The 24,647-nt window shown below is 37.9% G+C and overlaps 2 protein-coding genes across 5 annotated transcripts in view; one reads left to right on the top strand and one right to left on the bottom strand.

The window, feature by feature from the left end:
* The window catches only part of LOC139973253 (otoferlin-like), a 116,923-nt gene extending 105,066 nt beyond the window's left edge, over positions 1–11,857 (top strand). For all 3 annotated transcript variants that reach the window (XM_071979803.1, XM_071979802.1, XM_071979804.1), the window contains 8 exons: positions 538–587; positions 1,556–1,690; positions 2,066–2,164; positions 3,090–3,203; positions 4,029–4,182; positions 5,444–5,643; positions 6,082–6,320; positions 7,188–11,857. In XM_071979803.1, coding sequence (XP_071835904.1) covers positions 538–587; positions 1,556–1,690; positions 2,066–2,164; positions 3,090–3,203; positions 4,029–4,182; positions 5,444–5,643; positions 6,082–6,320; positions 7,188–7,433 — 1,237 coding nt within the window. In that variant the 3' untranslated portion in view covers positions 7,434–11,857. The remainder of the gene's footprint in view (positions 1–537; positions 588–1,555; positions 1,691–2,065; positions 2,165–3,089; positions 3,204–4,028; positions 4,183–5,443; positions 5,644–6,081; positions 6,321–7,187) is intronic.
* LOC139973255 (uncharacterized) lies at positions 9,852–18,347 on the bottom strand. Of its 2 annotated transcripts, none has more exons than XM_071979806.1 (6): positions 17,967–18,347; positions 15,564–15,836; positions 14,348–14,575; positions 13,993–14,055; positions 12,483–12,565; positions 9,852–12,019 (listed from the first exon to the last, which is right to left on the bottom strand). In XM_071979806.1, exons 1-6 carry the CDS (start codon positions 18,037–18,039, stop codon positions 11,999–12,001), a joined length of 741 nt encoding a protein of 246 aa, XP_071835907.1. In that variant the 5' UTR covers positions 18,040–18,347; the 3' UTR covers positions 9,852–11,998. The 2 variants fall into 2 exon arrangements, with proteins under 2 accessions (XP_071835907.1, XP_071835906.1); XM_071979805.1 differs by having other exon boundaries at positions 12,487–12,565; positions 17,967–18,346.
* Between the last annotated feature and the right edge of the window lie 6,300 nt (positions 18,348–24,647).

The raw sequence follows: 24,647 nt of genomic DNA, 5'->3' as shown, positions 1-24,647 counted from the left end.
GGACGGAAGAAGCTGTGAGTTATTTTATTATATCTATATATATATATATATATATATATATATATATATATATATATATATATATATATATATATATATATATATATATATATATATATATATATATATGATCTCGTCCGGATGCAGATATGAGTTGGTCAGGGGTCATTTTTAGTAGATAGATGCTTATTATTACGATTATGTTTTCCATAAAACAAAATGGCAGAACTGGTTTTGTCGAACAATGTTGAAATCATTATATTTTTGTATGGACAATGCAATGTTGCTCATGCACTCAGTCAATAAGGAAATAGCTGCTGGTGGGCTCAAAAATATTAAAACCTGCCCACTCAGGGGAAAAGTAGAAGCCCTTATATTGGGGAAGCCGTGTAGGGGAAGGGGAGGCTCGGCTATACGCAGTTATCTGACATGCTATAGTTCAAGGTAAACAAAGATTAGACCTTGCCATTCAGTTGACGGATGTGTACTGCCAACAAACCACCACCTGGTTCTTTTTAAATCTCATTTCATCTCGCGTCTCACCAAGATGAAGTTGCTTATTCCACTGGTCGTGCTAGCATTTTCTGGTGAGTAACCTTCTTAACCATTTGATACCATTGTGACAGTGACTCGGGTATAGCAGGGGTGCATTTCGTGGATCATCGAAAGGGTTGGGTTAGTAGTTTTGTTTTCTACACGATACATTTATGGTGGAAGAGCTATGGTACAGTATGCTAACCGTTTCTATGGGGGGAGGGAGGGGGGAGGGAGGGTTCTAGGCGTTTACCTCACTGGATAGTCTAGCACTGACTGTGCATTCCTTACAGCTGACCAAAATCTACACTGCAATATTCTAATGTTGTTTGTACATGTCAAAACTTTAGGTGTTACGTTTAGTGCTGCTATAGTTCAGGAATGAAAACAATATAACAGGTGTATGATATACTCCAAAGGTGTGTTTCATATGGCACCGTAACATATGAACCCATTAGGAAACATTTCCCCACCCCCCCCCCCTTTCTCCGGTCTCTTAGCCCAATGTACGTTTCTCGTGGTGTAAAAAGGCCTGCATGCTATAGGGTAGTCAAACCTTTGTTGGGAGCCTCGGTTATTCCCTTGGGTCTCACTGGTTTGGGAAAAGGGATTTGTTTCTGTTCTTCACTTGGTTTCGAAACAACTTTGTTCGTCATGGCTGCACTGCAGTGATGGTGAATGGGGTGCCTTTGCCTACCTCAGTACTTAAGAAAGTGGTCAGACGCTGGCGCAAACGCTCTCGTCCGTCGGATGGGGACGTTAAATAGCTGTCCCGGAGCAGGAATAGGAGCGAATTCACACCCCTGCCTCGTTATCCTCTGAACACTGATCGAAAGGCGAAGGCTTGAAATAAGCCGCTGTTTGTCCACAATCGAACACAGATAGGGTCTCAAATACGCTCCTGTAAAGCTTCCTGGTCATTGGGTCTCTAAACTAATAGGTTGTAACATGTTAACTTTAACAACATATTGTTCCTTCCAGTAATGAGACCATGCACTTAATGTTGTTCATTTCTTCACAGCCCCATCTGTTGTCTATGGACAATCCTGTGCCATAGAGGGCTGTTTTTGGTCATATGTTTCCGGGAAAGCATGTCAGTGCAACACTGAATGTCATCTCTATGGTAACTGCTGTTCGGACTACTACACTCTATGCGGTATGTACGGAATTTATCTTCACGTAAAAGTTCTATAGGAGAGGAAGGGGTGAGGGAATCCAAAAAGGATGAGGTGTGACCCTGGTGTCGAAGCCGACTCCCATAAAGGGGGTTTAAGGTCCCTCATCCGACCCCCTCCTACCCCTCATGAAATTTAAGACCTCAAATGGTGAATTCTGCGACACGATTAGGTCTAAACGCAAGGTTTGTGATGAAAACCACTTTCTTAATATATATGGAAACTTTTTCACAGTTCTGGATTTTCCAACTCACTAGAATTTCAATTATATATATATATATATATATATATATATACATATATACATATATATTTATATAATGAGAGCAATATGTTTGCTTCTTTTCTTCCGACAGGTTCGTGCGCAAACAGGGCTGGTGATGTCGATGATACTATCTGCCACTGTAGCGCCTCGATGCCCGTGGAGACCCGTTGTCAAGATTATTTGGTCTTAGGTAAAGTAGATTAAACATCCCAACCATATATCTAATGCAACTTATTTGTAAAATCGTATGGTGGAGACTCGGCTGACATCACCCAACTCCTGAAAAATTGGATTACACACCTAATATGACTCTTAAACTTAAAGTCCTATGTACCAATATCCTTGCCCATCCCTCCCCCCTCCCACTTAAAAATAATCAGAGCAAAGAAATAAGTTTTCCCGGGTCATATGTTTATTTTTCAGTACTGAGTTGCATGTGTAGTTATGAACAGGCGAGAAGCTGTTATTTCAGAAATTTGTGCTTTTTCAGTTTAAGGAATAAAACTGCAATCCGTTGGATAAGTTCTGGCCTTATTGTAGAGGCATACTACAACCAATATACGCTTGACATTAACTACAACAAGAACGACCATCGCCAGCTTAGCTCAATACAAAGTACAAACTATCATATGTTATATTCCCCGTCCACCAAGGTCGCAATCACGTATACCTCGCGCCGGGGGGGGGGGGGGGGGTGGGCTGAGAGTTTTGGAAAAATGAGGGTGAGCTCAGTCTCTCCCCCCCCCCCCCGCTCCTCCTCACATTCGAACACTCACACTAACAGAGAGAATATTACAAAACTTCCTAGTATACAGTACATAATATATAACATGTATGTGCGCTATATATGACCTAAACAGTTAGAAAATTATACAACATCGTTTCAAAAGTTGCAAAATAAAGCATCATTTTGGATCTAAGTACCGCCATTTTACCAACATTTCGCAAAAGGGAGGTGACACCCCTCCCTTGGACCACTTTACGTCTAAGTCCCCCCCCCCCCGTACAAAAATACTGGTCGGGCCCCTGCCGACCCCCGCACTTGTAGGCGTATCTACTCTCACAGATTGGCAAATTATTTGCATGTTTCGTCACTTTTCTTGATTAATTTTCAGCCAGTTGCTCCGACGAGTGTACTCCATGGTACGATGCCGACTTGGCCTGTCAGTGTACCTCTGATTGTGATTTCTATGGTAACTGCTGCGAGGACTTCCAGGACTTCTGCGTGGGTAAGTGTCATTTGCGCATGTGCGATCCTTATTGCGCATGTCAATTTATTTGCCGTTAACTTGCTTTGCTGTAATTTATTAAATACCGTTATTGAGTTAGGTATATTCAACAGTCAATTTGTGTGCGTTCCGTGTGGGATTATAGTGCGTCAAATCGCAAACACAACGATAATGTCGGTAACGCCATACGTAGTCTGAAGTATCGCTCAATTTATAGCACTTTATGTAAGCCTGAAACTAGGAGATGTGCGCGCACGTTACTTTCTTACATTGTATTACATTCTATTAAGGATTTTTTTCACCAGATTAACCTTCCTCTTCATTACTTTTAAAGCGAAATGCGAACATTTTGAAAAAACTACTCGGCTTCCCTCAATCATGGATTCTGTTTTGTATAGTAAATATGTTAAGTTATACACGCTGTTAACAATCGTCTGCTACAATTCCGTTTTCGTGTGGGAGAAGAAACAGACCACATGATTGGTCCAACACAGTCATTGGTTATTCATTGATAACTTCAGCAGGTATGTTATGCCTATTAAGTCTTGGTGGTCCCAATATAGCCTTTAACCCCCCCCCCCTCCCCCCGCCCCTCCCCCGTCTCGCTTCCCTGTCTTGAAATATTCACTTGCTGTATTGAAACGTTAATTACATATGTTCAACCCTCGAAGCACCGAATATTTTACAACCCTCATCCCGCTGCAACGGCTTCCGGTGAAACCGAGATTGCTTAGCAACCAAGCGGAAGTTAATTCTCAGAAGCGTACTCTACCAATTTTTTTAATTTTTAATTTTAAATTTTTTCGTTTTGTTGTTAATTTTCAGCAAAGGCCATTAGTACCGCTGAGCTCTCTCAAATAGCGGATTCACTGTGGTCATTGGATACCACGAGACTGATATATGGTACAGACTATACGTACGATGTACAGACGAACGAACTGAACCCGACCACCAACACACAGGACCAGTCCTTCAGTCCGTAAGTGACGTCATTCTTAATCCCCTCTGTCGATATTCTTTTGTCGTAATGTTCCATAATCATTTTTGTCAAAAGTTTGGTAGCATATAATCTATATGCAGTATTTGTAATAGTAACATAACATGAACCTATTTCTTTTTGTATAGTGTTTACCAACTTTACATAACAATAACATAGTCGATACATAGTCTACACACGGATCCTTCTATCTAGTTAAGTGTATACCAGTAACCTTACCTGGGAGTCTATGGCATTCATTTTTCATGGCATCGCTAACATTTGGAATGTAATGGCAAAAACTATGGAGCGCGAAAAGGGAAAACTTATTTCGATGTCTAAACTAAGTTGTTGTTGTCTAAACTAAAGTTGTTGCTGCTGTTTTACTATGCTGATGCAAAAACTCACGTTGATGTCTAAACTTACGTTGTCTAAACTTACGTCGTTGTCTAAACTAACTTACGTTGTTACCCTCGGCACTGTTCAATAATTCAAGCGCTCAAACCACGTGATGTAAAAAAATAGCATTTCGCACGAAATTCAACTTGCACTGCATATAACTAGACGCACGCACTAGACATCATGGTAAAACAGCAGCAACAACTTTAGTTTGGCAACAACAAACTTAGTTTAGACAAGGAAATAAGTTATCCCTTTTCGCGTTCCATAAAAAAAAATGGAGTTATTCAGGTTGTAACTTTGTGTGACTCTGATCAAACCGCGTCATATTCACAACATCGCCGTATTTTCTTTTAAAGGGCTTATTTTTAATAAAACACCCTTTAAAAGTGAAAGTTTCTACTTCACATGTGATATTAAAAGTATGTAAATGACAGCACTGGTTTGCACCGAAGCCCCCCTTACCAAGGGGAGCGCTAAATGTCCCCACTTGTGAATTATAGGACAGATGGGGTTGTAAAAGCCTCTGTTACCCTGTAAATATCGAAAACAGAACATTTTTCCATCCCAAAATATAAATGGAACGTTTTTTTTTTCCATTTGCAAACCCTATCAGCTAATGGTTCAACATTGTCGTTTCTGGTGAGATTTGATTGGACTGATTGGTACATATTTCACGGCTTTCATCTAGAAGCATATGGCTTTACAAGATTGCAAATTTAATGCAAAATTCAACTTTTGACTTATTTGACCACTTTTAGCGGTTCTAGCATGTTTGTGAGCAGTAAAGTATAAGCTAAATCTTTGATAGATTTGAAATTATCCTATTTATGCATTTTTTTGTTGAAAAATCTGTTTTATTCAGATTTTTTACATCCATGCAGTCGAGCATCTTTGAGTTGGCAACCATTAAGAGTTTCCTGTCACTCATGGATAACTTTAACCCCGCCCTGAACGTTCAAGAGGTTGTCACGTACTCCGAAAGAGACGAGGCAGTCCAGTTTTGGGATGCCATCATGGCCACCCAGGTTATGATCCAGTCCTACACGGAGTTGAATAATTTCAGTAAGTGTTTTTTAACGCATCTTCTTACTATATACGTGATGAAAAGTCTGAATGTGTGTTCACTGTCAAAAAATATTCCGTTATGTAAACGGGTGTGTGGCCCCCACAGGGGGGGAGGGAGGGGTCATCACCTCCATCATTATAGCAGAAAGCTGTCATATGATGTGGGTACACTTTCTTCAATGAAACACTTCTCACCACATGAAAAGTCTGAATGTGTGTTCACTGATAAAAATAATACAGTTATGTAAACGGGTGTGTCGTTGGGGGGGGGGGGGAGCGAGGGGAGGGGTGATCACCTCCATCAGTATTGGATAAAGCTGCCATGTCATATGATGTGGGAACACTTTCTTCAATGGGATGGGGGTATCTATATATATATATATATATATATATATATATATATATATAGGTCACACTGCTGTTCTCGTATTAAAGACTTCAGATATGAATCGTATGATGAATTCCGCGGTGAAGTTGAGGACATGTGGTACGGAATCGTCAATCACGGTGACGTGAACAACTTTCCCGGAGATACTAACGGCTTTGAGAACCATTTCTTGTACGAAGAAGCTGACGACCTCGTGACCCTTCAAGGCGGCTACAGTTGGATCCAGCTTTACCAAGGCGAGCAGTCTGGCGCCCTCAACTATCACTCTTATAAGAGTCAGTCTCAAGTAAGTTCGTAAGACCGATGATGTCGACTGCGCATGTCCGGGTTGTATTTCCGGGTGGGGTCAAATCGATGCAAACACATACAATACCGAACATGTATCGTGTTCACACATACCGTCTTGAATACCTAATATGAGAGGATAGACTAGTCCGGTAATGTGACGCTGAGGCACGTAGGAGGGACTGCCCCCCCCCCTCAAGCAGATGACCCCTACACCCCTATTTCGCCAAACTACATATATAGTTGTGTGTTTCACAATATTTTATTATTGACGATGTTACTGTGTCGTGTTGTCCGTGTTAAATGGCACGAACACTTAAAATGTATTATATTATATAAGTTAGGATATGGAGGTTAGCTTTACCTTGGGACCATTTAGCACTGTTTCTTATCTCAGTTACTATCAGTGATATCAGTGATAATGTCTCTATAAATACCGTGATATTCTTTCTTTTCATGGGAACAAATATCTTTGTGCTAATTTCTTTGTTTGTTTATTTATTTGTTTTATCACCAAAAAATTACTATGTGAAAAATTACAATGTGAAAATTTCATTTTATGTTATGTTATGCTTGATCCAGGAAAACTAGTAACTAGTAGATGAGGAAAGAGTGGATGTTGGTGGATGGGGGTGGGGTTCGGCTTTGAGTACAACGTTTCTGTATGCTGCCGCCATATTGGACAAATCTAACCATAATAGTTATACCGACTTTGAGATCCGCGCTATAGTCATTGACGAATTTGCAATCCGTGCTACCCCCCCCCCCTCACAATTTTGCAATGTCGGTAAGAGTGACTCCATAGTTTTCCCTATCGGGAAAGTAAACAGGGCGACCCTCCCTTATTCGAATATTCTTTTTGTTTCAGCCCGGTACTGACCAGAACGTTATCGAGGTCCAGTTCTCTCGTACATCTGACGGCAAAGTCCAACCCTCTGCTTCAGTCTTGATGGGAAGTAGTCCAGAATTTGATATAGCTATGGCATTTATCTGTTTCAAAAACTTGGAAAATGGTGGCGCATGTAATTTTGACCTGAACGGCGTGCCAATGAATATGGTATTGACCAAGCAAGGTTTTGACAATAGTCTAATAGCCGATTTTCACTTCGTTTGATTTACCAAAAAATGAAATAATTTTAAAGTTAGTTTTAATGCAATCAAAACGTATTTCCTGTAGAGAATTAAAAATAAAATATAGAGATTAAGTACAGATATGTCATCTTTGAAGCATTGTAACAGACAGCGGTTTTGGAAATGTTATTGTTTGTTTGTTGCTGTTCCGTATGTCAAGGATTTAAAAAAAAGGTTAACTTAACGAATAAAACTTCATTTACGGGTAGCTGATCAATGAATAATGACTCGAATAAGTAAGCAATAAAAGCTTGAGTGTGTTTGTCTTGTTTATAATATAACTTCACAATTAACGTTAAAAATGATAGGGCGACAATTAATTATGAAACCTGCAACATTCCTCTCCAAATAAAGATTTTTCTGTTGTCCACACTCGCCTGCTCAGAATGAAATCTTAAACTTTTGTGTTCTGTACGTGAACATAGTATTGAATAATAGTAAAGGTATAATAACGGGGAAGAGTTCGCGGGGTAAACAGGGAGTGGGAGGTTAAGTTAAGGTAATGACGCAAAAACGAAGTATACTAGGGACCTTTCATCTTTTGTAGCCTGGCAACGTCCCCCTCCCATCTTCTCCCCCTTCCTCCTCCCCTTTTCCCCTTCCATCCCATTCTGCCCCTCCCCTTCTGCCCCTCCATTCTGTCCCTCCATTTCTGCTCCTCCCCTTCTGCCCATCCCCTTCTGCCCCTTCCCCTTCTGTAACCGTCCTTTCTTCACCTCCTCACCCTTCTGCCCCGCCCTTCTGCCCCTCCCCTTTTGCCCTCCCCTTCTGCCCTTCCCTTCTGCCCTTTCTCTTCTGCCCTCCCTTCTGCCCCTACCCCTTCTGCACCTCCCCTTCTGCCCCTCCACTTGTGCCACCTACTCCTCTGCCCGTCACCCTATTGTCGCCTCCCCATTCTACCCCTTCCCCTACTTAGTGGCTTCTTAATACAGGACTGACTGTTATTGCTAATCTATCATTTTAAAAATTTAAGGAGTGTTAGCTCAGTGGTTAACGCCGGTGCCTTTCAATCATAAGGTCCCGAGTTCGAGTCACTCCAAGATTAATGTATGTCGTCCAGTTACAGAGTTGTTGACAATTCACAATTCACAATCATGGACGTTAAATATGAATCTAAGAGACTGACTTCGGTCAGCTTGCGGCTTTGATAAGCAAATGATGGCTTTCCGCGAGTTCCTGCTTGCAGGAGGATCTCAAATACATACACACATACATTTATAATAACTCAACCAAAATGTTTGTTTTAACATATTTAAAGAAGCGCGTGCTTAGTTGAAATACTCCACCATTCGTCCCTAGCATTAAATTTACAAGCATTGTAAACATATCATTTTCACGCCTTAAAAGTCCATTTTTGCACCCATTGAATGTTGATTTTGTATTGCAATAGTTGAAGGTTTACAGTCTTGTTCAAGGCCAAGGCCCTCATACACTACTTTACAACTTAACCCCTGGTAAATGCTAACTTGTCACACCTACACACCAAAGTGTGCACAATTCAAACAATCCCTCCTGAAGTGCACCACATCTACGTGTCCCCTGGGGGAATTCCAATAGGGTGCCGCCACGCAACTAAAGTTATCTCTTAAGTCCCCATTTATACACCTGGGTGTATAGAGGCAATGGAGATTAAGTGCCTTGCCCAAGGACACAATATAGTGATCTGACCAGGACTCGAATCTGGAAACCTTAAATCACAAGTCCACTGCCTTAACCACTTGACTACAATATAGCGCCCTCAATTTTTAATGCTATATAACGTACAGTTACTTTAACTGATGAAACTCGCTCGTTTAAATGGTAACTTCACACAAAATAACAAAAAATACACACTGGACGATGAAATGTGTTTTCAATAGAGGTCTTACTTTCGGGCGTACAGTCATCATCCTCAAAACAAAGCGAAAGCTATAGTCTGATTAATCATTTTTTTATTGTTTAATAATTAGTAAGCCATTTTGTTTCACAGCTTTTGTTCTAAATAATGAGTATCTACACTTTAACGTTGTCGATGGCATTTAGCTGTATTTTGTTTCATTTCTTCGTGACTTTTTTAAAACTGCCATAAGAACTATATATATACATGAAATATATTTATAATATATATATATATATATCGAAACTTTCGACAAATATTTTATGTTGACCTTCGGCGGTAATGAGCAATATAACTCCCTCGCACAAAAGTAATCCACTCGTGAATTTTTGAAGTGGTGAACTTAAGTTAAGCAGTGTCCTATATTTGCTTCAGTAATAGCTCGTAACTATACACTCTATCCGCCAGAATATGTTATCATGAAAGTAAAATTTAATAGGACGAGTTTTTATCATTAACGTCTGTCGTCTGTTACTAGGAACTGTTTACCATTAGAGAGAAAAGTTCAGATTTTTTAAAAACAAATTTAATGATTTTTTTATTTTTATTTATCGTTAATAGCCATAAAAATAAAAACAAGACATCACCAATGCATACATATACTCCTATCCATAACAAATGACGAGAAAATGACATTTTGAAAATATACAACCCGCCAAAATTTTCAACGGTACGAACATAGTCGTGACATTACGGGTTCACGGTTCATGGAGTGTTAGCTCAGTGGTTAACGCCGGTGCCTTTCAATCATCAGGTCCCCCGGTTCGAGTCACTCCCAGATTAATGTATGTCGTCCAGTTACAGAGTTGTTGACAATTAACAATTCATAATCATGGACGTTAAATATGAATGTAAGAGACTGACTTGTGTCAGCTAGCGGCTTTGATAAGCCAATGCGGCTTCTTCGCGAGTTCCTGCTTCAGGAGGATCTAATATACATATATACATACATACATACATACATACATACATACATACATACATACATACATACATACATACATACATACATACATACATACATACATACATACATACATACATACATACATACATACATACATACACACATACATACACACATACATACACACATACATACACACATACATACACACACACATACATACATACATACATACATACACACACACACACATACATACATACATACATACATACATACATACATACATACATACATACATACATACATACATACATACATACATACATACATACATACATACATACATACATACATACATACATACATACATACATACATACATACATACTATCCGTCCATATATCTAACCTACCGTATAAGGTGGGGAACATTTGGAACATACCATGCATGCATCGTACTGATCCTTATATGCTAAACTCATAGGACTTGGAATAAGACTTCAAAACACCACAAAAGAAGATGAACTTTAAGCACTGATAATTCGTTTCATTTAATTCCAGCTTGACTTCACTAACGCTCAGGTCCCGTTGGGTGGCAAAATACTTTGTATTAAGAGACACTTCATTTTTGCAGGTGGGTGTTTTGAAATATCGTTACACATGAGGCGTACAATAAGATGACACGAAACGATAACATGCCCTTGAAATAATAAGGGAATCTGTGACGTCACATCCACGTTCGTAATGTTTAGGGGGCCGGGAGGGGGGGGGGGGGCTTATGGTGACTTTCTAATGTCATCATCTTGTACAACTTGTAAATTATGTAAATATGGATTGTTGAAGTGTATTTTTCGGGTTATAGCTATACATTATTAATATCTCAAACTTTGAAATGACTGTTCTTTGAAAGGTCATATCGTAGAGTCAAATGACCGGCGGCATGAGAATCAATGTGTTTTGATTATTGATTATATTTTTACATAGCAGCATCCCATTTGTAGGTTTTGAGAATTTATCCTTAAAAACGATAGAGATCGGTTAATTAAAGTGGCTGGGTTACATAGTTTAACATATTTGAATCTTATTACAGCAACTTCTTTACAAGCAACAAATATTTACACCCCCACCCCCTCTCGTCTCACACACACACACCCACAGACAAACGACTTACGCCCTTCAAAAGATTTTTTCCAATGAATATGTATATGTGAAAGATAAATGATGCTGGAAATTATCTTTATATGCCCTACTGCTTCAAGTTAAAAGAATATTTTTCTGTGTGTAACAATTTGGCTCTCACAGGTTTCACTGCAGGCCTCACCCTTGTGGGCCAAAATTGCCCGATACCTTTGTTCAGATGTAGCGTCAGAGATTGCCTGTGTCTATCATACTTCATCATACAGGCACATACGCATTCCACCCCCACCCGTCATAACGCCCACCCCACCGAGTCCTACTACCGCCGTCTTTTAACCAAAAGGTTCGTGGTTACGGCCGTGATTGAGACGTGGGCATGAGAAAGTTTATCTCTGATTTCCTCAGAACAAAGTGTTGAATTGGCAATCGGAGGTTCATCGTACGAATCGAATACCGCTACACACTGCAGTGGCACCGGTATACCGGTATACCGAAAAACTGGTCATATCTCTTGTGTTCCGGCGTCATCCATTTTAGCAATGTCGATTGTTTGCCACAAAGTTGAACTCCTCCTGTCAAGATGAGGTTGTGATATTTCCGGTCTGTCTAATTTTGCTCCGTCAGTTTTAGTCTTCATTAAAAGGATCCTGCGATAAAAATAAAAAAAGCAGTGAAGAGGAGAGGAGAAGTAATTAGAATCTTCATGTGAATAGCTAATACAAACAAAACATTCTGATCTATCTAGGCAATATTGTCAGGAGAGGGGAGAACAATGGAAAACGATGCAAACTCCCCCCCCCCCCCCCACCACACCTTACCGGCAGACTTTCATTTAATGTTTTCTCTTAAGTACAGACTGCCAAAATGTATGAATTGATATATATATATATATATATATATATATATATATATATATATATATATATATATATATATTATCTATTTATATAATAACATGTATATGCAATTTGTAACCATGTGTTGTATGTGCTTATTATGTGCTAATTTCAAGATTTTCAAATAAGAGTGAGGTCAGTATACTGAATTCATAATCTAACGATTTGTCAGACTACAATTTTGAGGGTAGAATGGTTATAAATGATGGTCTACTTGCACCAATACGAGAATAGCCAACATCACGGCGATCAGGCACGATATCATGACGGGGAGAATCGGAAATGAATTCGCTGCATCTGTTGGGTATGAAAATGGGTATATTTATTTTATTTTATTTTTAAAAATTTAAGTATACTTCAGGCTTGCCGCCACGTATTGTACAGACCAATTGTAGCGAAAAAAAGTTTTTCAATTGCGCTGAATTGGTTGGGGGGGGGGGGCAGAGGTGGGTGGTGGAAATGACCAATAATTACTACCATTTTTGATATCACCCTTGACTGTATAGGTCAGCTCAAAAAGTCGACTCTAATTAAAGAACAATTCATTTCAATTCTTCAACAGCACAGTATATTGTTAGTATCTTTCACTTAAGTTGTCTAAATATAGTTTACTGTATCGTGAATAACGTTTAGCATGCGCGTCTAAAATTACACACCGTATCGTGTTCCTCTTGTGTTACCCATAAACCCCGCAACGTCATAAAATTGATTAATATTTGATATTTCATTCTCGTGCTATCAGTCTACCGCCAACGTTGAATGTGACGTTAGTTAATTAAGGTTGTAGGATTCTGTTTTTCTTTCTTTGTACGTCCACAATGTAGGCCGAATGCTATTTAGCAGAACGGGCCACTTGAGTTAATAATTAATAATGTTATACTTGTTTAATAACATGTTCGTGTCTTTCCAATCATAAACACGTGTTATTACAAACGGCGTCTAAATATAACGCTCCGTCAAAATTCGACAGTTAATTTACGAGATTTGTTGCTGTTGTTGACAGTATAGCTGTCGCTGTTTTTTTTTCGTTTGTTCGTTAATGCTGTTGTTGTTATTCTTGACTACAAGTTCCTCACCGTTGCTGCTTCACTGTTTAACACCAGGATAGGAAAGTCAAGAATTCGATATAATTCTATACTTTATGAAAACCTTCGCAACAGCATAGCCGTAATATAAAGGCCCTGTACTAATTAGGACAAGCAAAAAGGAAATTTGAATTTTTTTTCTTCCTTGGTTACAGTGCACCTTGACAATACAGAGTCAAGCTAATGACCTACATAATTTGGAGTCTTAATTTGTCAACATCTACAGGCAATATTGCTCTTATTTTTCTGAGTACAGAAATCTTTCAAGAACACAGTCCTGGGGACTTTGTTCCCCGGATTTTCAATGAGTTTATCCGTAGTAACTGGTAATGGTCTTGAATCGTTTTTCAGTTAGGCTGTGTTTAACAGCTTAAGAAATCGAACTGTATTTTAACAATTGCCGCTTTTCTCTTTCCGAACAAGCAAGGTAGTAGCCTTATATCACCAGTCGCTCTTTCTTTTCTCTGCCTAATGTTGAGTTTATCACAGCTGACAGCGTTAACATGTTTATCCCCACAGCACAGCAATAAGTGATGAGCGATTGAAACACTGAAAACTCTGTAGAGAATCGGGATGTTTTGGTTGGCCGAAAATGATATTGTTGATATAAAGTTGCATAGAATGTAAACAAAAACTTACTTGTTCCTGAGAGGGTGTTTCCAAACTCATTGAAAGTGGTCGATTCGAGAATTGGTGACCTCACTGTAAACAGTACGTGGAGATAAGGTTTGTTATTGGGGAAGTTATATCTTTGTTCTGTTTCCGTATACTTAACGATTTTTGCTTTTACAAGTTACCTCGATAGAACTATACTATATATGTGTGTATACCTGGCATTATATGCAAAACGTAACATTTCACGTAAAAATTCATCATAAAAACTAGTTTGACATCCCATATAATTTATGTAACGACCTTCGGTTTAATGAATACATTTGAAATTAAAAACATACATAAGTCCAGCAAATACATATTATCGGTGTTATATACGTACAGTTCAAGTAGGGTAGCGTTGTGAATGATATTTCTGCGGAACTGGTAGGTAATGTTGATTCGACTATGCATCGAGGCTGTTCTTTGTCCCAAATTATGGATCCATTATCATTGATGCATTGCAATTTTTGTTCACCAATTAAAGAACGGCCTCCGTCACATTCGAACACGGCTGTCATCTCTTTGTAAGAAACCCTACCATTGGTTAACGATAAAACCGGACAGGGTACTGAAGGAAGGAAACAAAGAAAGAAAAATTTCGGAAATCACTGAGGACCTTTCGTATATATAACGATAAAACCGGACAGGGTACTGAAGGAAGGAAATAAAGAATGAAAAAATTTCGGAAATCACTGAGGACCTTTCGTATATCAAGAGGAATTCTGATTATTCCCGCATACTCATACTGTTGTACTCGTACTCATACTGTTGTACTCGGACTCATACTGTTTTACTCTTACTCGTACTATTTTACTCGCGTACTGATACTGTTCTACCCGCGTACTCATACTGTTGTACTCGTACTCATACTGTTGTACTCGCGCGTACTCATACTGTTGTATTCGCGTACTCATACTGTTGTACCCGCGTACTCAACTGTTGTACTCGTACTCATACTGTTGTATTCGTACTGTTGTACTCCTATTCATACTGTTGTACTCGTACTCATACTGTTTTACTCGTACTCATACTGTTGTATTCGCGTACTCATACTGTTGTACCCGTGTACTCATCCTGGTGTACCCGCGTACTCATACTGTTGTACTCCCACTTATACTGTAGTACTCGTACTCATAATGTTATGCTCGCGTACTCATAATGTTGTGCTCGCGTACTCATAATGTTGTACTCGTACTCATACTGTCTTACTCGTACTCATACTGTTGTACCCGCGTACTCATACTGTTGTACTCCCACTTATACTGAAGTACTCGTACTCATAATTTTATACTCGTGTTCTCATAATGTTGTGCTCGTGTACTCATACTGTTTTACTCTTACTTATAATGTTGTGCTCGCGTTCTCATATTGTTGTACTCGCGTACTCATACTGTTGTATTCGCATACTTATACTGTGTACTCGTGTACTCATACTGTTGTACTCGCGTTCTCATATTGTTGTACTCGCGTACTCATACTGTTGTACTCGCGTACTCATACTGTTGTACTCGCGTACAACAAGTTTGTATTTAAGTCATTTCACTATACATGCCTACCTTGATATATTCGTAGCGCAGGTTCCACATGGCATTCAGTGTTCTGTTCACAGCTGGAATCAGGTTTCCTTCCATACATTGTGTAGTTCGTGTCAAGCTCTCCGCAGTAACAGATTCGACATCCATAAGAAATACCAACTAAGAGGTAGCCCTCTTTCAAGCAAAATTCGAGACAACCGGTGGCATTTATATATGGGTGGTACCGACCAACTCCCTGGAGAATCTTTGTGTCGGAGGTATTACCGTCGTCATAGCAACCATGATTCACGAAGTCTTTGGGTGTGTTTTGAATGAAGAATAAACATATAACACATCAATCGAGAGAAAAAAATAACATCTTACACGCGTTTGAAATGCAGTCATCGTTTATGAGCCTATCCTATAGCCTACCATTTTACATGTGTGTCTGATGTTTTCATGAGTGAGTTTTGTTTTTAACTGAGTGGGATATAATGCCTACTATATATTATAAGGCATAGACCGATAACAAGTTGGTTGGGTAAGAAATTGATCTGGCGATCCACAGGGAAACTTGGTACCCACAGTTTACGTGCCATTAGACTTCATTACAAACCATTTCTGTGACACTGAAATGGAACTCCAAAATTTACATTAAAAGAATAGTCCAGGCTAGAATTTCAAAATTTACGTTTAATTTTATACTCCACAATTGGTAGCACCAATAATGTGAATGTACCATAGGTATTGGCATTTTATCAACTTCACAACCCCTTTAGACAAACTAGCAGCCTAACCCTATCCAATCCAAGGTGTAATCAATAGACTGAAAAATAAAGGAAAACCAAAACATTATTTGCCAGTGTGCAACTATGACATCACACCTGTTTGCTTCAAGTTCACCTTTGGTAGAATATCAGATAACGTCAACTGTCAATATCTCAAAACCTGTACATATAGGAGTTGAATGCAAATTTCACAAGAATGCTTAGATTATGTCCCTGTTTAAAATATCAAAAAGATAGTTTGACCTGGACTATTCTTTATAAATGGTAAATAAAATATCAGGAAGTTGGACATGCGCATTGTCCATCTATCAATATGTTGTAATACGTATGCCCTGTGCTATACATAGCATGTTTTCAGTTGCTAAAATAAGCGATTCAAAAACACCTCGCGTGCCTCAGAAAATTGGCTCGAGGGCCGTACTTTGCTGACCTATGGCTTGTACCAATATGTGATGGCCTACCAATATAGGACTAGTCTAATTTGCATATAAGTTTCGGGATGATGGTGGCATTAATTTTATAACAGTTGGTGGTTATCTTAACGTTTTCAGGCAAGTGGGAAATGGTCACAGGTATAATGGAGAATTGATGTGTGACTTGCTTCATATGAATATGCTTCATAGTAATGATTTTTTTTTTTCAATGACCAGTTTTCGATTGGAAGCCAACCTGTCCGCTATTTTCAATAGCTCCATAGGCCAACTGAACCTATAAAGTATCAACCAACCTGCACTGTATTAATCAAATCAATCAAATGCAACAGAAAATCATTAAAATCGGACAGTTTCTGTACGAAGTAATACAACCAAAGCTATAGATATATAGCTTTTATATGACAAAGATAATATTTCTACATGGGTTGGTAGGTAAAAGACGTTGACAAAATGTGGTTGACTTCGTTTCTGAAAATAATTGCTATAGCAAATGTTTCATAACTTTAAAATGTCTACTGCAGGCATGATGCATCAAACACAACAAATTAAAAGATTACTTTGAGAAGTGCAAACCACACAGTTGCATATCACAACTGCAAGCAAACATTGATTTCAAATGAACAAATTGATATAAGTTACGCACTCTTGCAATATCTTTTTTTTTTGTTGACGGTAACATGACTAAATTCTTTTGTAAACAAAACTAGGCTTGGAGTCGTGACTCGAGAATCACACTTTTAACAGTGATAACATTTATTGCGAAATTGTCATTTTATCCTAACTTTTAACACTAGGAAGATTACCACTCATTGTTAATCAGTGAAATTTTAATGGAGCGTGAAGGTAATTATATAATTATACACAGAACAACGGGCAACTTTTGCCCTCTTGCGCGCTTAGACGCATTGAAGAGACCTAAGCTACGCACCAGTGGGAGTGAGGAGATACTATAGCGCACGAAATTAACACTGCCTTTGTATAAATACAGAGATCTTTGTGAGCCTTCTTGATATTAAGTTCTATACTAGGAAGGTGTTTGACATTTGGAATGATTATAAAGTAATCATAATATTAATACAATGTCCTTATATATATGAAACAAATCGCTCAGTATACTGTCCTCGGTTGACTAAACATTGTACATAAAACCAGAATAACAGTAGCAGTGTTCCGAAGGTCGAGGAATTGCGACGGTTATAGCATAAGATATACTGTACCCTTACCTGTGGTGTTAAAAGTTGCCAGTACATCTCTCCACACGACACACATTAACATTAGGCTTGGTAGGATACCCATATATAGTCCTTAATAATCTACAGACGTTGTAAGAGTAGTACTGTTCAATATCCAGTGGGAGTGTAATGTCATCTCCGTACTTCAGAAAAATGAAGTAGACCCTTCCAAAAACAATGTTTCAAAATTGTTCAAAATCAAAACCCTCCTAAAAAGTGACCGATGATTTTATCAAAAGAGTCAGTTTGAATAAAGAAGTGAAAGTGAAATATTGATCTGAAAGGTGACAGCCTATATAATAGTTTATATATAGCGTGGATAAAAAATTAACCAAACAAACAGAGCTGAATGCGTGTGTACGGTACCATAACAATGTCTAAATATTTCTTGGTTCATAGGTGAGAGCATATTGTATCATGCACAAGGAAGTGAATGTGAAAAATGTATATCAAAACTTATCTTTTCCATATACACACACAAATTACTGATAGTGGGTTGTGGCACAAGACGTATCCGTCGTCGATAACAAATAATATGAGTATTGTACTCGCAAACACGTTTATAAGACACAAATCTGGGTTCGATTCATGATGAGGTCACATAATGATAACCACGGGGAAATAAAAATAAGCCTATGTTGCGATAGAACATTTACCAAAGAAGAACATTATTCTCTGTTCAAATGAAACGTTTGGCGTTTGGGAAACGTCTAGAACATTTTTTCACCCCTTATTCTTTGTTTTCCACGAGGCGACCAAATAAAGAGTAGACAAGGTTGTTCTTTTCCCCGGCAGATGGTTCTCATGCATTAAAGAGGATCTATGAACTATAATAAAAGTTATCGCCTTTGTTTGTATCGTTAGGTTTTAGACAGCAACATAAAACGGTCATGTAACTCGAAACATGTTAATCAAACTTCCACATAGATTCCCTTCAATTAATTTTCACATTACGTTCAACAATCGCCAAACTGATAGTTTTTGTATCTTTTTCGCACATAGCCTACTTCAATGTATTACATAGCGGGCGCCCTCTCTATCTGTGCAGTCATGCCTGATTTTTGGTTTCCCGAAAGATAAAACTATGGAGTCACTTATAACAACCTCGCATGGTGAGAGGGACCGCGGATTGCAAAGTCGACAGTCGTTATTCACTATGATTACACGGGAAGATTCATCCAAAACGGTAGCATACAGAAACGTTGTACTCAAAGCCGAAGCCAAAGTGAATTAATCAAGTCGCACATCTGGAGTCTATGCATTGTAAGTTCTTCGATAGCGCCCTCTTATCGTTCGGGAAACATTTCATACTGTATAACTTTGTTTATATATACGTAGAAGTATATATGGGCCTTACCACAAGTAATCGTTCCATCGACTCACACAATGAAGTCACCACCTTCACCGCCCCACTTAAGCATATTATAAGTTAGAGTTCTCGACTGTTTTTAGTCTTGATTTGAAAAGAATTATCTTAAAATTTAAATGCAGTATGTGAAACGAAACACTTAGTTTATTAGTAAGTGATTTAATCATTTTAGAATTTCCAATTTTGCAATAGGTAGAGATGAGTTGATTATATATTTATAATTAAGTAAAGTCTGCACTGGATTCCTTGCCATCTCCACATATAATTTTGCATCCTCACACACACACACATATATATATATATATATATATATATATATATATATATATATATATATATATATATATATATATAAATGAAAATCGTAATGAGTTGGAAAATCAAGAACAGTGAAAAAACTTTCAGCCTCCACCGGGATTCGAACCACGGGCCTCCCTTATACTTATAAGGATTCCCAGAATCGAAATAAACATTTATCTCGTGACAAAAGTGGAATTCGACGAAGTTTTAGTCATTTAAAATTGATACGAAATGACGTCAGGATATGGCTTATAAGTTTCATTTTTCCATCAAAATATGACTGCTTATAACTACTTTTATCACCTGGAAAGGAATCAAAAGGGCGCCACACACCGCAGGTACAATTTTGGGAAGAATTAAAAAAGTCTTGATTTTGGCCCAAATCGAGCAAAATCATTAGGGTATAGCCTTACAAAATTTCCAAATTTCGGCCAAAAATCAATGTTCTCAAATTTCACTCAGAATACTTATACGGATTCCCAGAACCGAAATAAACGCTTCTCTTGTGACAAAAGTGGAATTCGACGAAGTTTTAGTCATTTAAAATTAATATGAAATGACGTCAGAATATGGCTTATAAATTTCATTTTCCCACCAAAATATGACTGTTTATACTACTTTTATCACCTGTAAAGGAATCAAAAGGGCGCCACACACCGCAGGTACAATTTTGGGAAGAATTAAAAAAGACGTGAATTTGGCCAAAATAGAGATAAATCATAAGGGTATATAGCCTTACAAAATTGCCAAATTTCGGCCAAAAATCAGTGTTCTCAAATTTCACTCAGAATACTTATACGGATTCCCAGAATCGATATAAACGCTTCTCTCTTGACAAAAGTGGAATTCGACGAAGTTCTAGTCATTTAAAATTAATATGAAATGACGTCAGGATATGGTTTATTAATTTCATTTTTCCACCAAAATATGACTGCTTATACTACTTTTATTACCTGGAAAGGAATCAAAAGGGCGCCACACACCGCAGGTACAATTTTGGGAAGAATTAAAAAAGACGTGATTTTGGCCAAAATCGAGCAAAATCATAAGGGTATAGCCTTACAAAATTGCCTAATTTCGGCCAAAAATCAATGTTCTCAAATTTCTCTCAGGATACTTACCAGGATTCCCAGAATCGAAATAAACGCTTCTCTTGTGACAAAAGTGGAATTCGACGAAGTTTTAGTCATTTAAAATTAATACGAAATGACGTCAGGATATGGTTTATTAATTTCATTTGTCCACCAAAATATGACTGTTTATACTATTCTTATCACCTGGAAAGGAATCAAAAGGGCGCCAGACACCGCAGGTACAATTTTGGGAAGAATTAAAAAAGACGTGATTTTGCCAAAATCGAGCAAAATCATAAGGGTATAGCCTTACAAAATTGCCAAATTTCGGACAAAAATCAATGTTTTCAAATTTCTCTCAGCATACTTATACGGATTACCAGAACCGAAATAAGCGTTTCTCTTGTGACAAAAGTGGAATTCGACGAAGTTTTAATCATTTAAAATTGATACGAAATGACGTCAGGATATGGCTTATTAGTTTCATTTTTCCATCAAAATATGACTGCTTATAACTACTTTTATCACCTGGAAAGGAATCAAAAGGGCGCCACACACCGCAGGTACAATTTTGGGAAGAATTAAAAAAGTCGTGATTTTGGCCAAAATCGAGCAAAATCATAAGCCTTACAAAATTGCCAAATTTCGGACAAAAATCAATGTTCTCAAATTTCACTCAGAATACTTATACGGATTCCCAGAACCGAAATAAACGCTTCTCTTGTGACAAAAGTGGAATTCGACGAAGTTTTAGTCATTTAAAATTAATACGAAATGACGTCAGGATATGGTTTATTAATTTCATTTGTCCACCAAAATATGACTGTTTATACTATTCTTATCACCTGGAAGGGAATCAAAAGGGCGCCACACACCGCAGGTACAATTTTGGGAAGAATTAAAAATGTCGTGATTTGGGCCAAAATCGAGCAAAATCATAAGGGTATAGCCTTACAAAATTGCCAAATTTCGGACAAAAATCAATGTTTTCAAATTTCTCTCAGCATACTTATACGGATTCCCAGAACCGAAATAAGCGCTTCTCTTGTGACAAAAGTGGAATTCGACGAAGTTTTAGTCATTTAAAATTGATACGAAATGACGTCAGGATATGGCTTATTAGTTTCATTTTTCCATCAAAATATGACTGCTTATAACTACTTTTATCACCTGGAAAGGAATCAAAAGGGCGCCACACACCGCAGGTACAATTTTGGGAAGAATTAAAAAAGTCGTGATTTGGGCCAAAATCGAGCAAAATCATAAGGGTATAGCCTTACAAAATTGCCAAATTTCGGACAAAAATCAATGTTCTCAAATTTCTCTCAGAATACTTATACGGATTCCCAGAACCGAAATAAACGCTTCTCTCTTGACAAAAGTGGAATTCGACGAAGTTTTAGTCATTTAAAATTGATACGAAATGACGTCAGGATATGGTTTATTAATTTCATTTGTCCACCAAAATATGACTGTTTATACTATTCTTATCACCTGGAAGGGAATCAAAAGGGCGCCACACACCGCAGGTACAATTTTGGGAAGAATTAAAAAAGTCGTGAATTTGGCCAAAATTGAGCAAAATCATAAGGGTATAGCCTTACAAAATTGCCTAATTTCGGCCAAAAATCAATGTTCTCAAATTTCTCTCAGAATACTTATACGGATTCCCAGAACCGAAATAAACGCTTCTCTCTTGACAAAAGTGGAATTCGACGAAGTTCTAGTCATTTAAAATTAATACGAAATGACGTCAGGATATGGTTTATTAATTTCATTTGTCAACCAAAATATGACTGTTTATACTATTCTTATCACCTGGAAGGGAATCAAAAGGGCGCCACACACCGCAGGTACAATTTTGGGAAGAATTAAAAAAGTCGTGATTTTGGCCAAAATTGAGCAAAATCATAAGGGTATAGCCTTACAAAATTGCCAAATTTCGGCCAAAAATCAATGTTTCCCAGAATCGAAATAAACGCTTCTCTTGTGACAAAAGTGGAATTCGACGAAGTTTTAGTTATTTAAAATTAATACGAAATGACGTCAGGATATGGTTAATTAATTTCATTTTGCCACCAAAATATGACTGCTTATAGTACTCTTATCACCTGGAAAGGAATCAAAAGGGCGCTACACACCGCATGTACAATTTTGGGAAGAATTAAAAATGTCGTGATTTGGGCCAAAATCGAGCAAAATCATAAGGGTATATAGCCTTACAAAATTGCCAAATTTCGGCCAAAAATCAATGTTCACAAATTTCACTCAGGACACTTATAAGGATTCCCAGAACCGAAATAAACGCTTCTCTTGTGACAAAAGTGGAATTCGACGAAGTTTTAGTCATTTAAAATTGATACGAAATGACGTCAGGATATGGTTAATTAATTTCATTTTTCCACCAAAATATGACTGCTTATACTACTCTTATCACCTGGAAAGGAATCAAAAGGGCGCTACACACCGCAGGTACAATTTTGGGAAGAATTAAAAAAGTCGTGATTTGGGCCAAAATTGAGCAAAATCATAAGGGTATAGCCTTACAAAATTGCCAAATTTCGGCCAAAAATCAATGTTTCCCAGAATCGAAAATAAACGCTTCTCTTGTGACAAAAGTGGAATTCGACGAAGTTTTAGTTATTTAAAATTAATACGAAATGACGTCAGGATATGGTTAATTAATTTCATTTTGCCACCAAAATATGACTGCTTATAGTACTCTTATCACCTGGAAAGGAATCAAAAGGGCGCTACACACCGCAGGTACAATTTTGGGAAGAATTAAAAATGTCGTGATTTGGGCCAAAATCGAGCAAAATCATAAGGGTATATAGCCTTACAAAATTGCCAAATTTCGGCCAAAAATCAATGTTCACAAATTTCACTCAGGACACTTATAAGGATTCCCAGAACCGAAATAAACGCTTCTCTTGTGACAAAAGTGGAATTCGACGAAGTTTTAGTCATTTAAAATTGATACGAAATGACGTCAGGATATGGTTAATTAATTTCATTTTTCCACCAAAATATGACTGCTTATACTACTCTTATCACCTGGAAAGGAATCAAAAGGGCGCTACACACCGCAGGTACAATTTTGGGAAGAATTAAAAAAGTCGTGATTTGGGCCAAAATTGAGCAAAATCATAAGGGTATAGCCTTACAAAATTGCCAAATTTCGGCCAAAAATCAATGTTTCCCAGAATCGAAATAAACGCTTCTCTTGTGACAAAAGTGGAATTCGACGAAGTTTTAGTTATTTAAAATTAATACGAAATGACGTCAGGATATGGTTAATTAATTTCATTTTGCCACCAAAATATGACTGCTTATAGTACTCTTATCACCTGGAAAGGAATCAAAAGGGCGCTACACACCGCATGTACAATTTTGGGAAGAATTAAAAATGTCGTGATTTGGGCCAAAATCGAGCAAAATCATAAGGGTATATAGCCTTACAAAATTGCCAAATTTCGGCCAAAAATCAATGTTCACAAATTTCACTCAGGACACTTATAAGGATTCCCAGAACCGAAATAAACGCTTCTCTTGTGACAAAAGTGGAATTCGACGAAGTTTTAGTCATTTAAAATTGATACGAAATGACGTCAGGATATGGTTAATTAATTTCATTTTTCCACCAAAATATGACTGCTTATAGTACTCTTATCACCTGGAAAGGAATCAAAAGGGCGCTACACACCGCAGGTACAATTTTGGGAAGAATTAAAAAAGTCGTGATTTGGGCCAAAATTGAGCAAAATCATAAGGGTATATAGCCTTACAAAATTGCCAAATTTCGGCCAAAAATCAATGTTCACAAATTTCACTCAGGACACTTATAAGGATTCCCAGAACCGAAATAAACGCTTCTCTTGTGACAAAAGTGGAATTCGACGAAGTTTTAGTCATTTAAAATTGATACGA

Source organism: Apostichopus japonicus, chromosome 9, assembly GCF_037975245.1.
Source record: "Apostichopus japonicus isolate 1M-3 chromosome 9, ASM3797524v1, whole genome shotgun sequence".
In the NCBI taxonomy this organism is placed as follows: domain Eukaryota; kingdom Metazoa; phylum Echinodermata; class Holothuroidea; order Aspidochirotida; family Stichopodidae; genus Apostichopus; species Apostichopus japonicus.
This window is presented reverse-complemented; position numbering and strand designations above follow the sequence as displayed.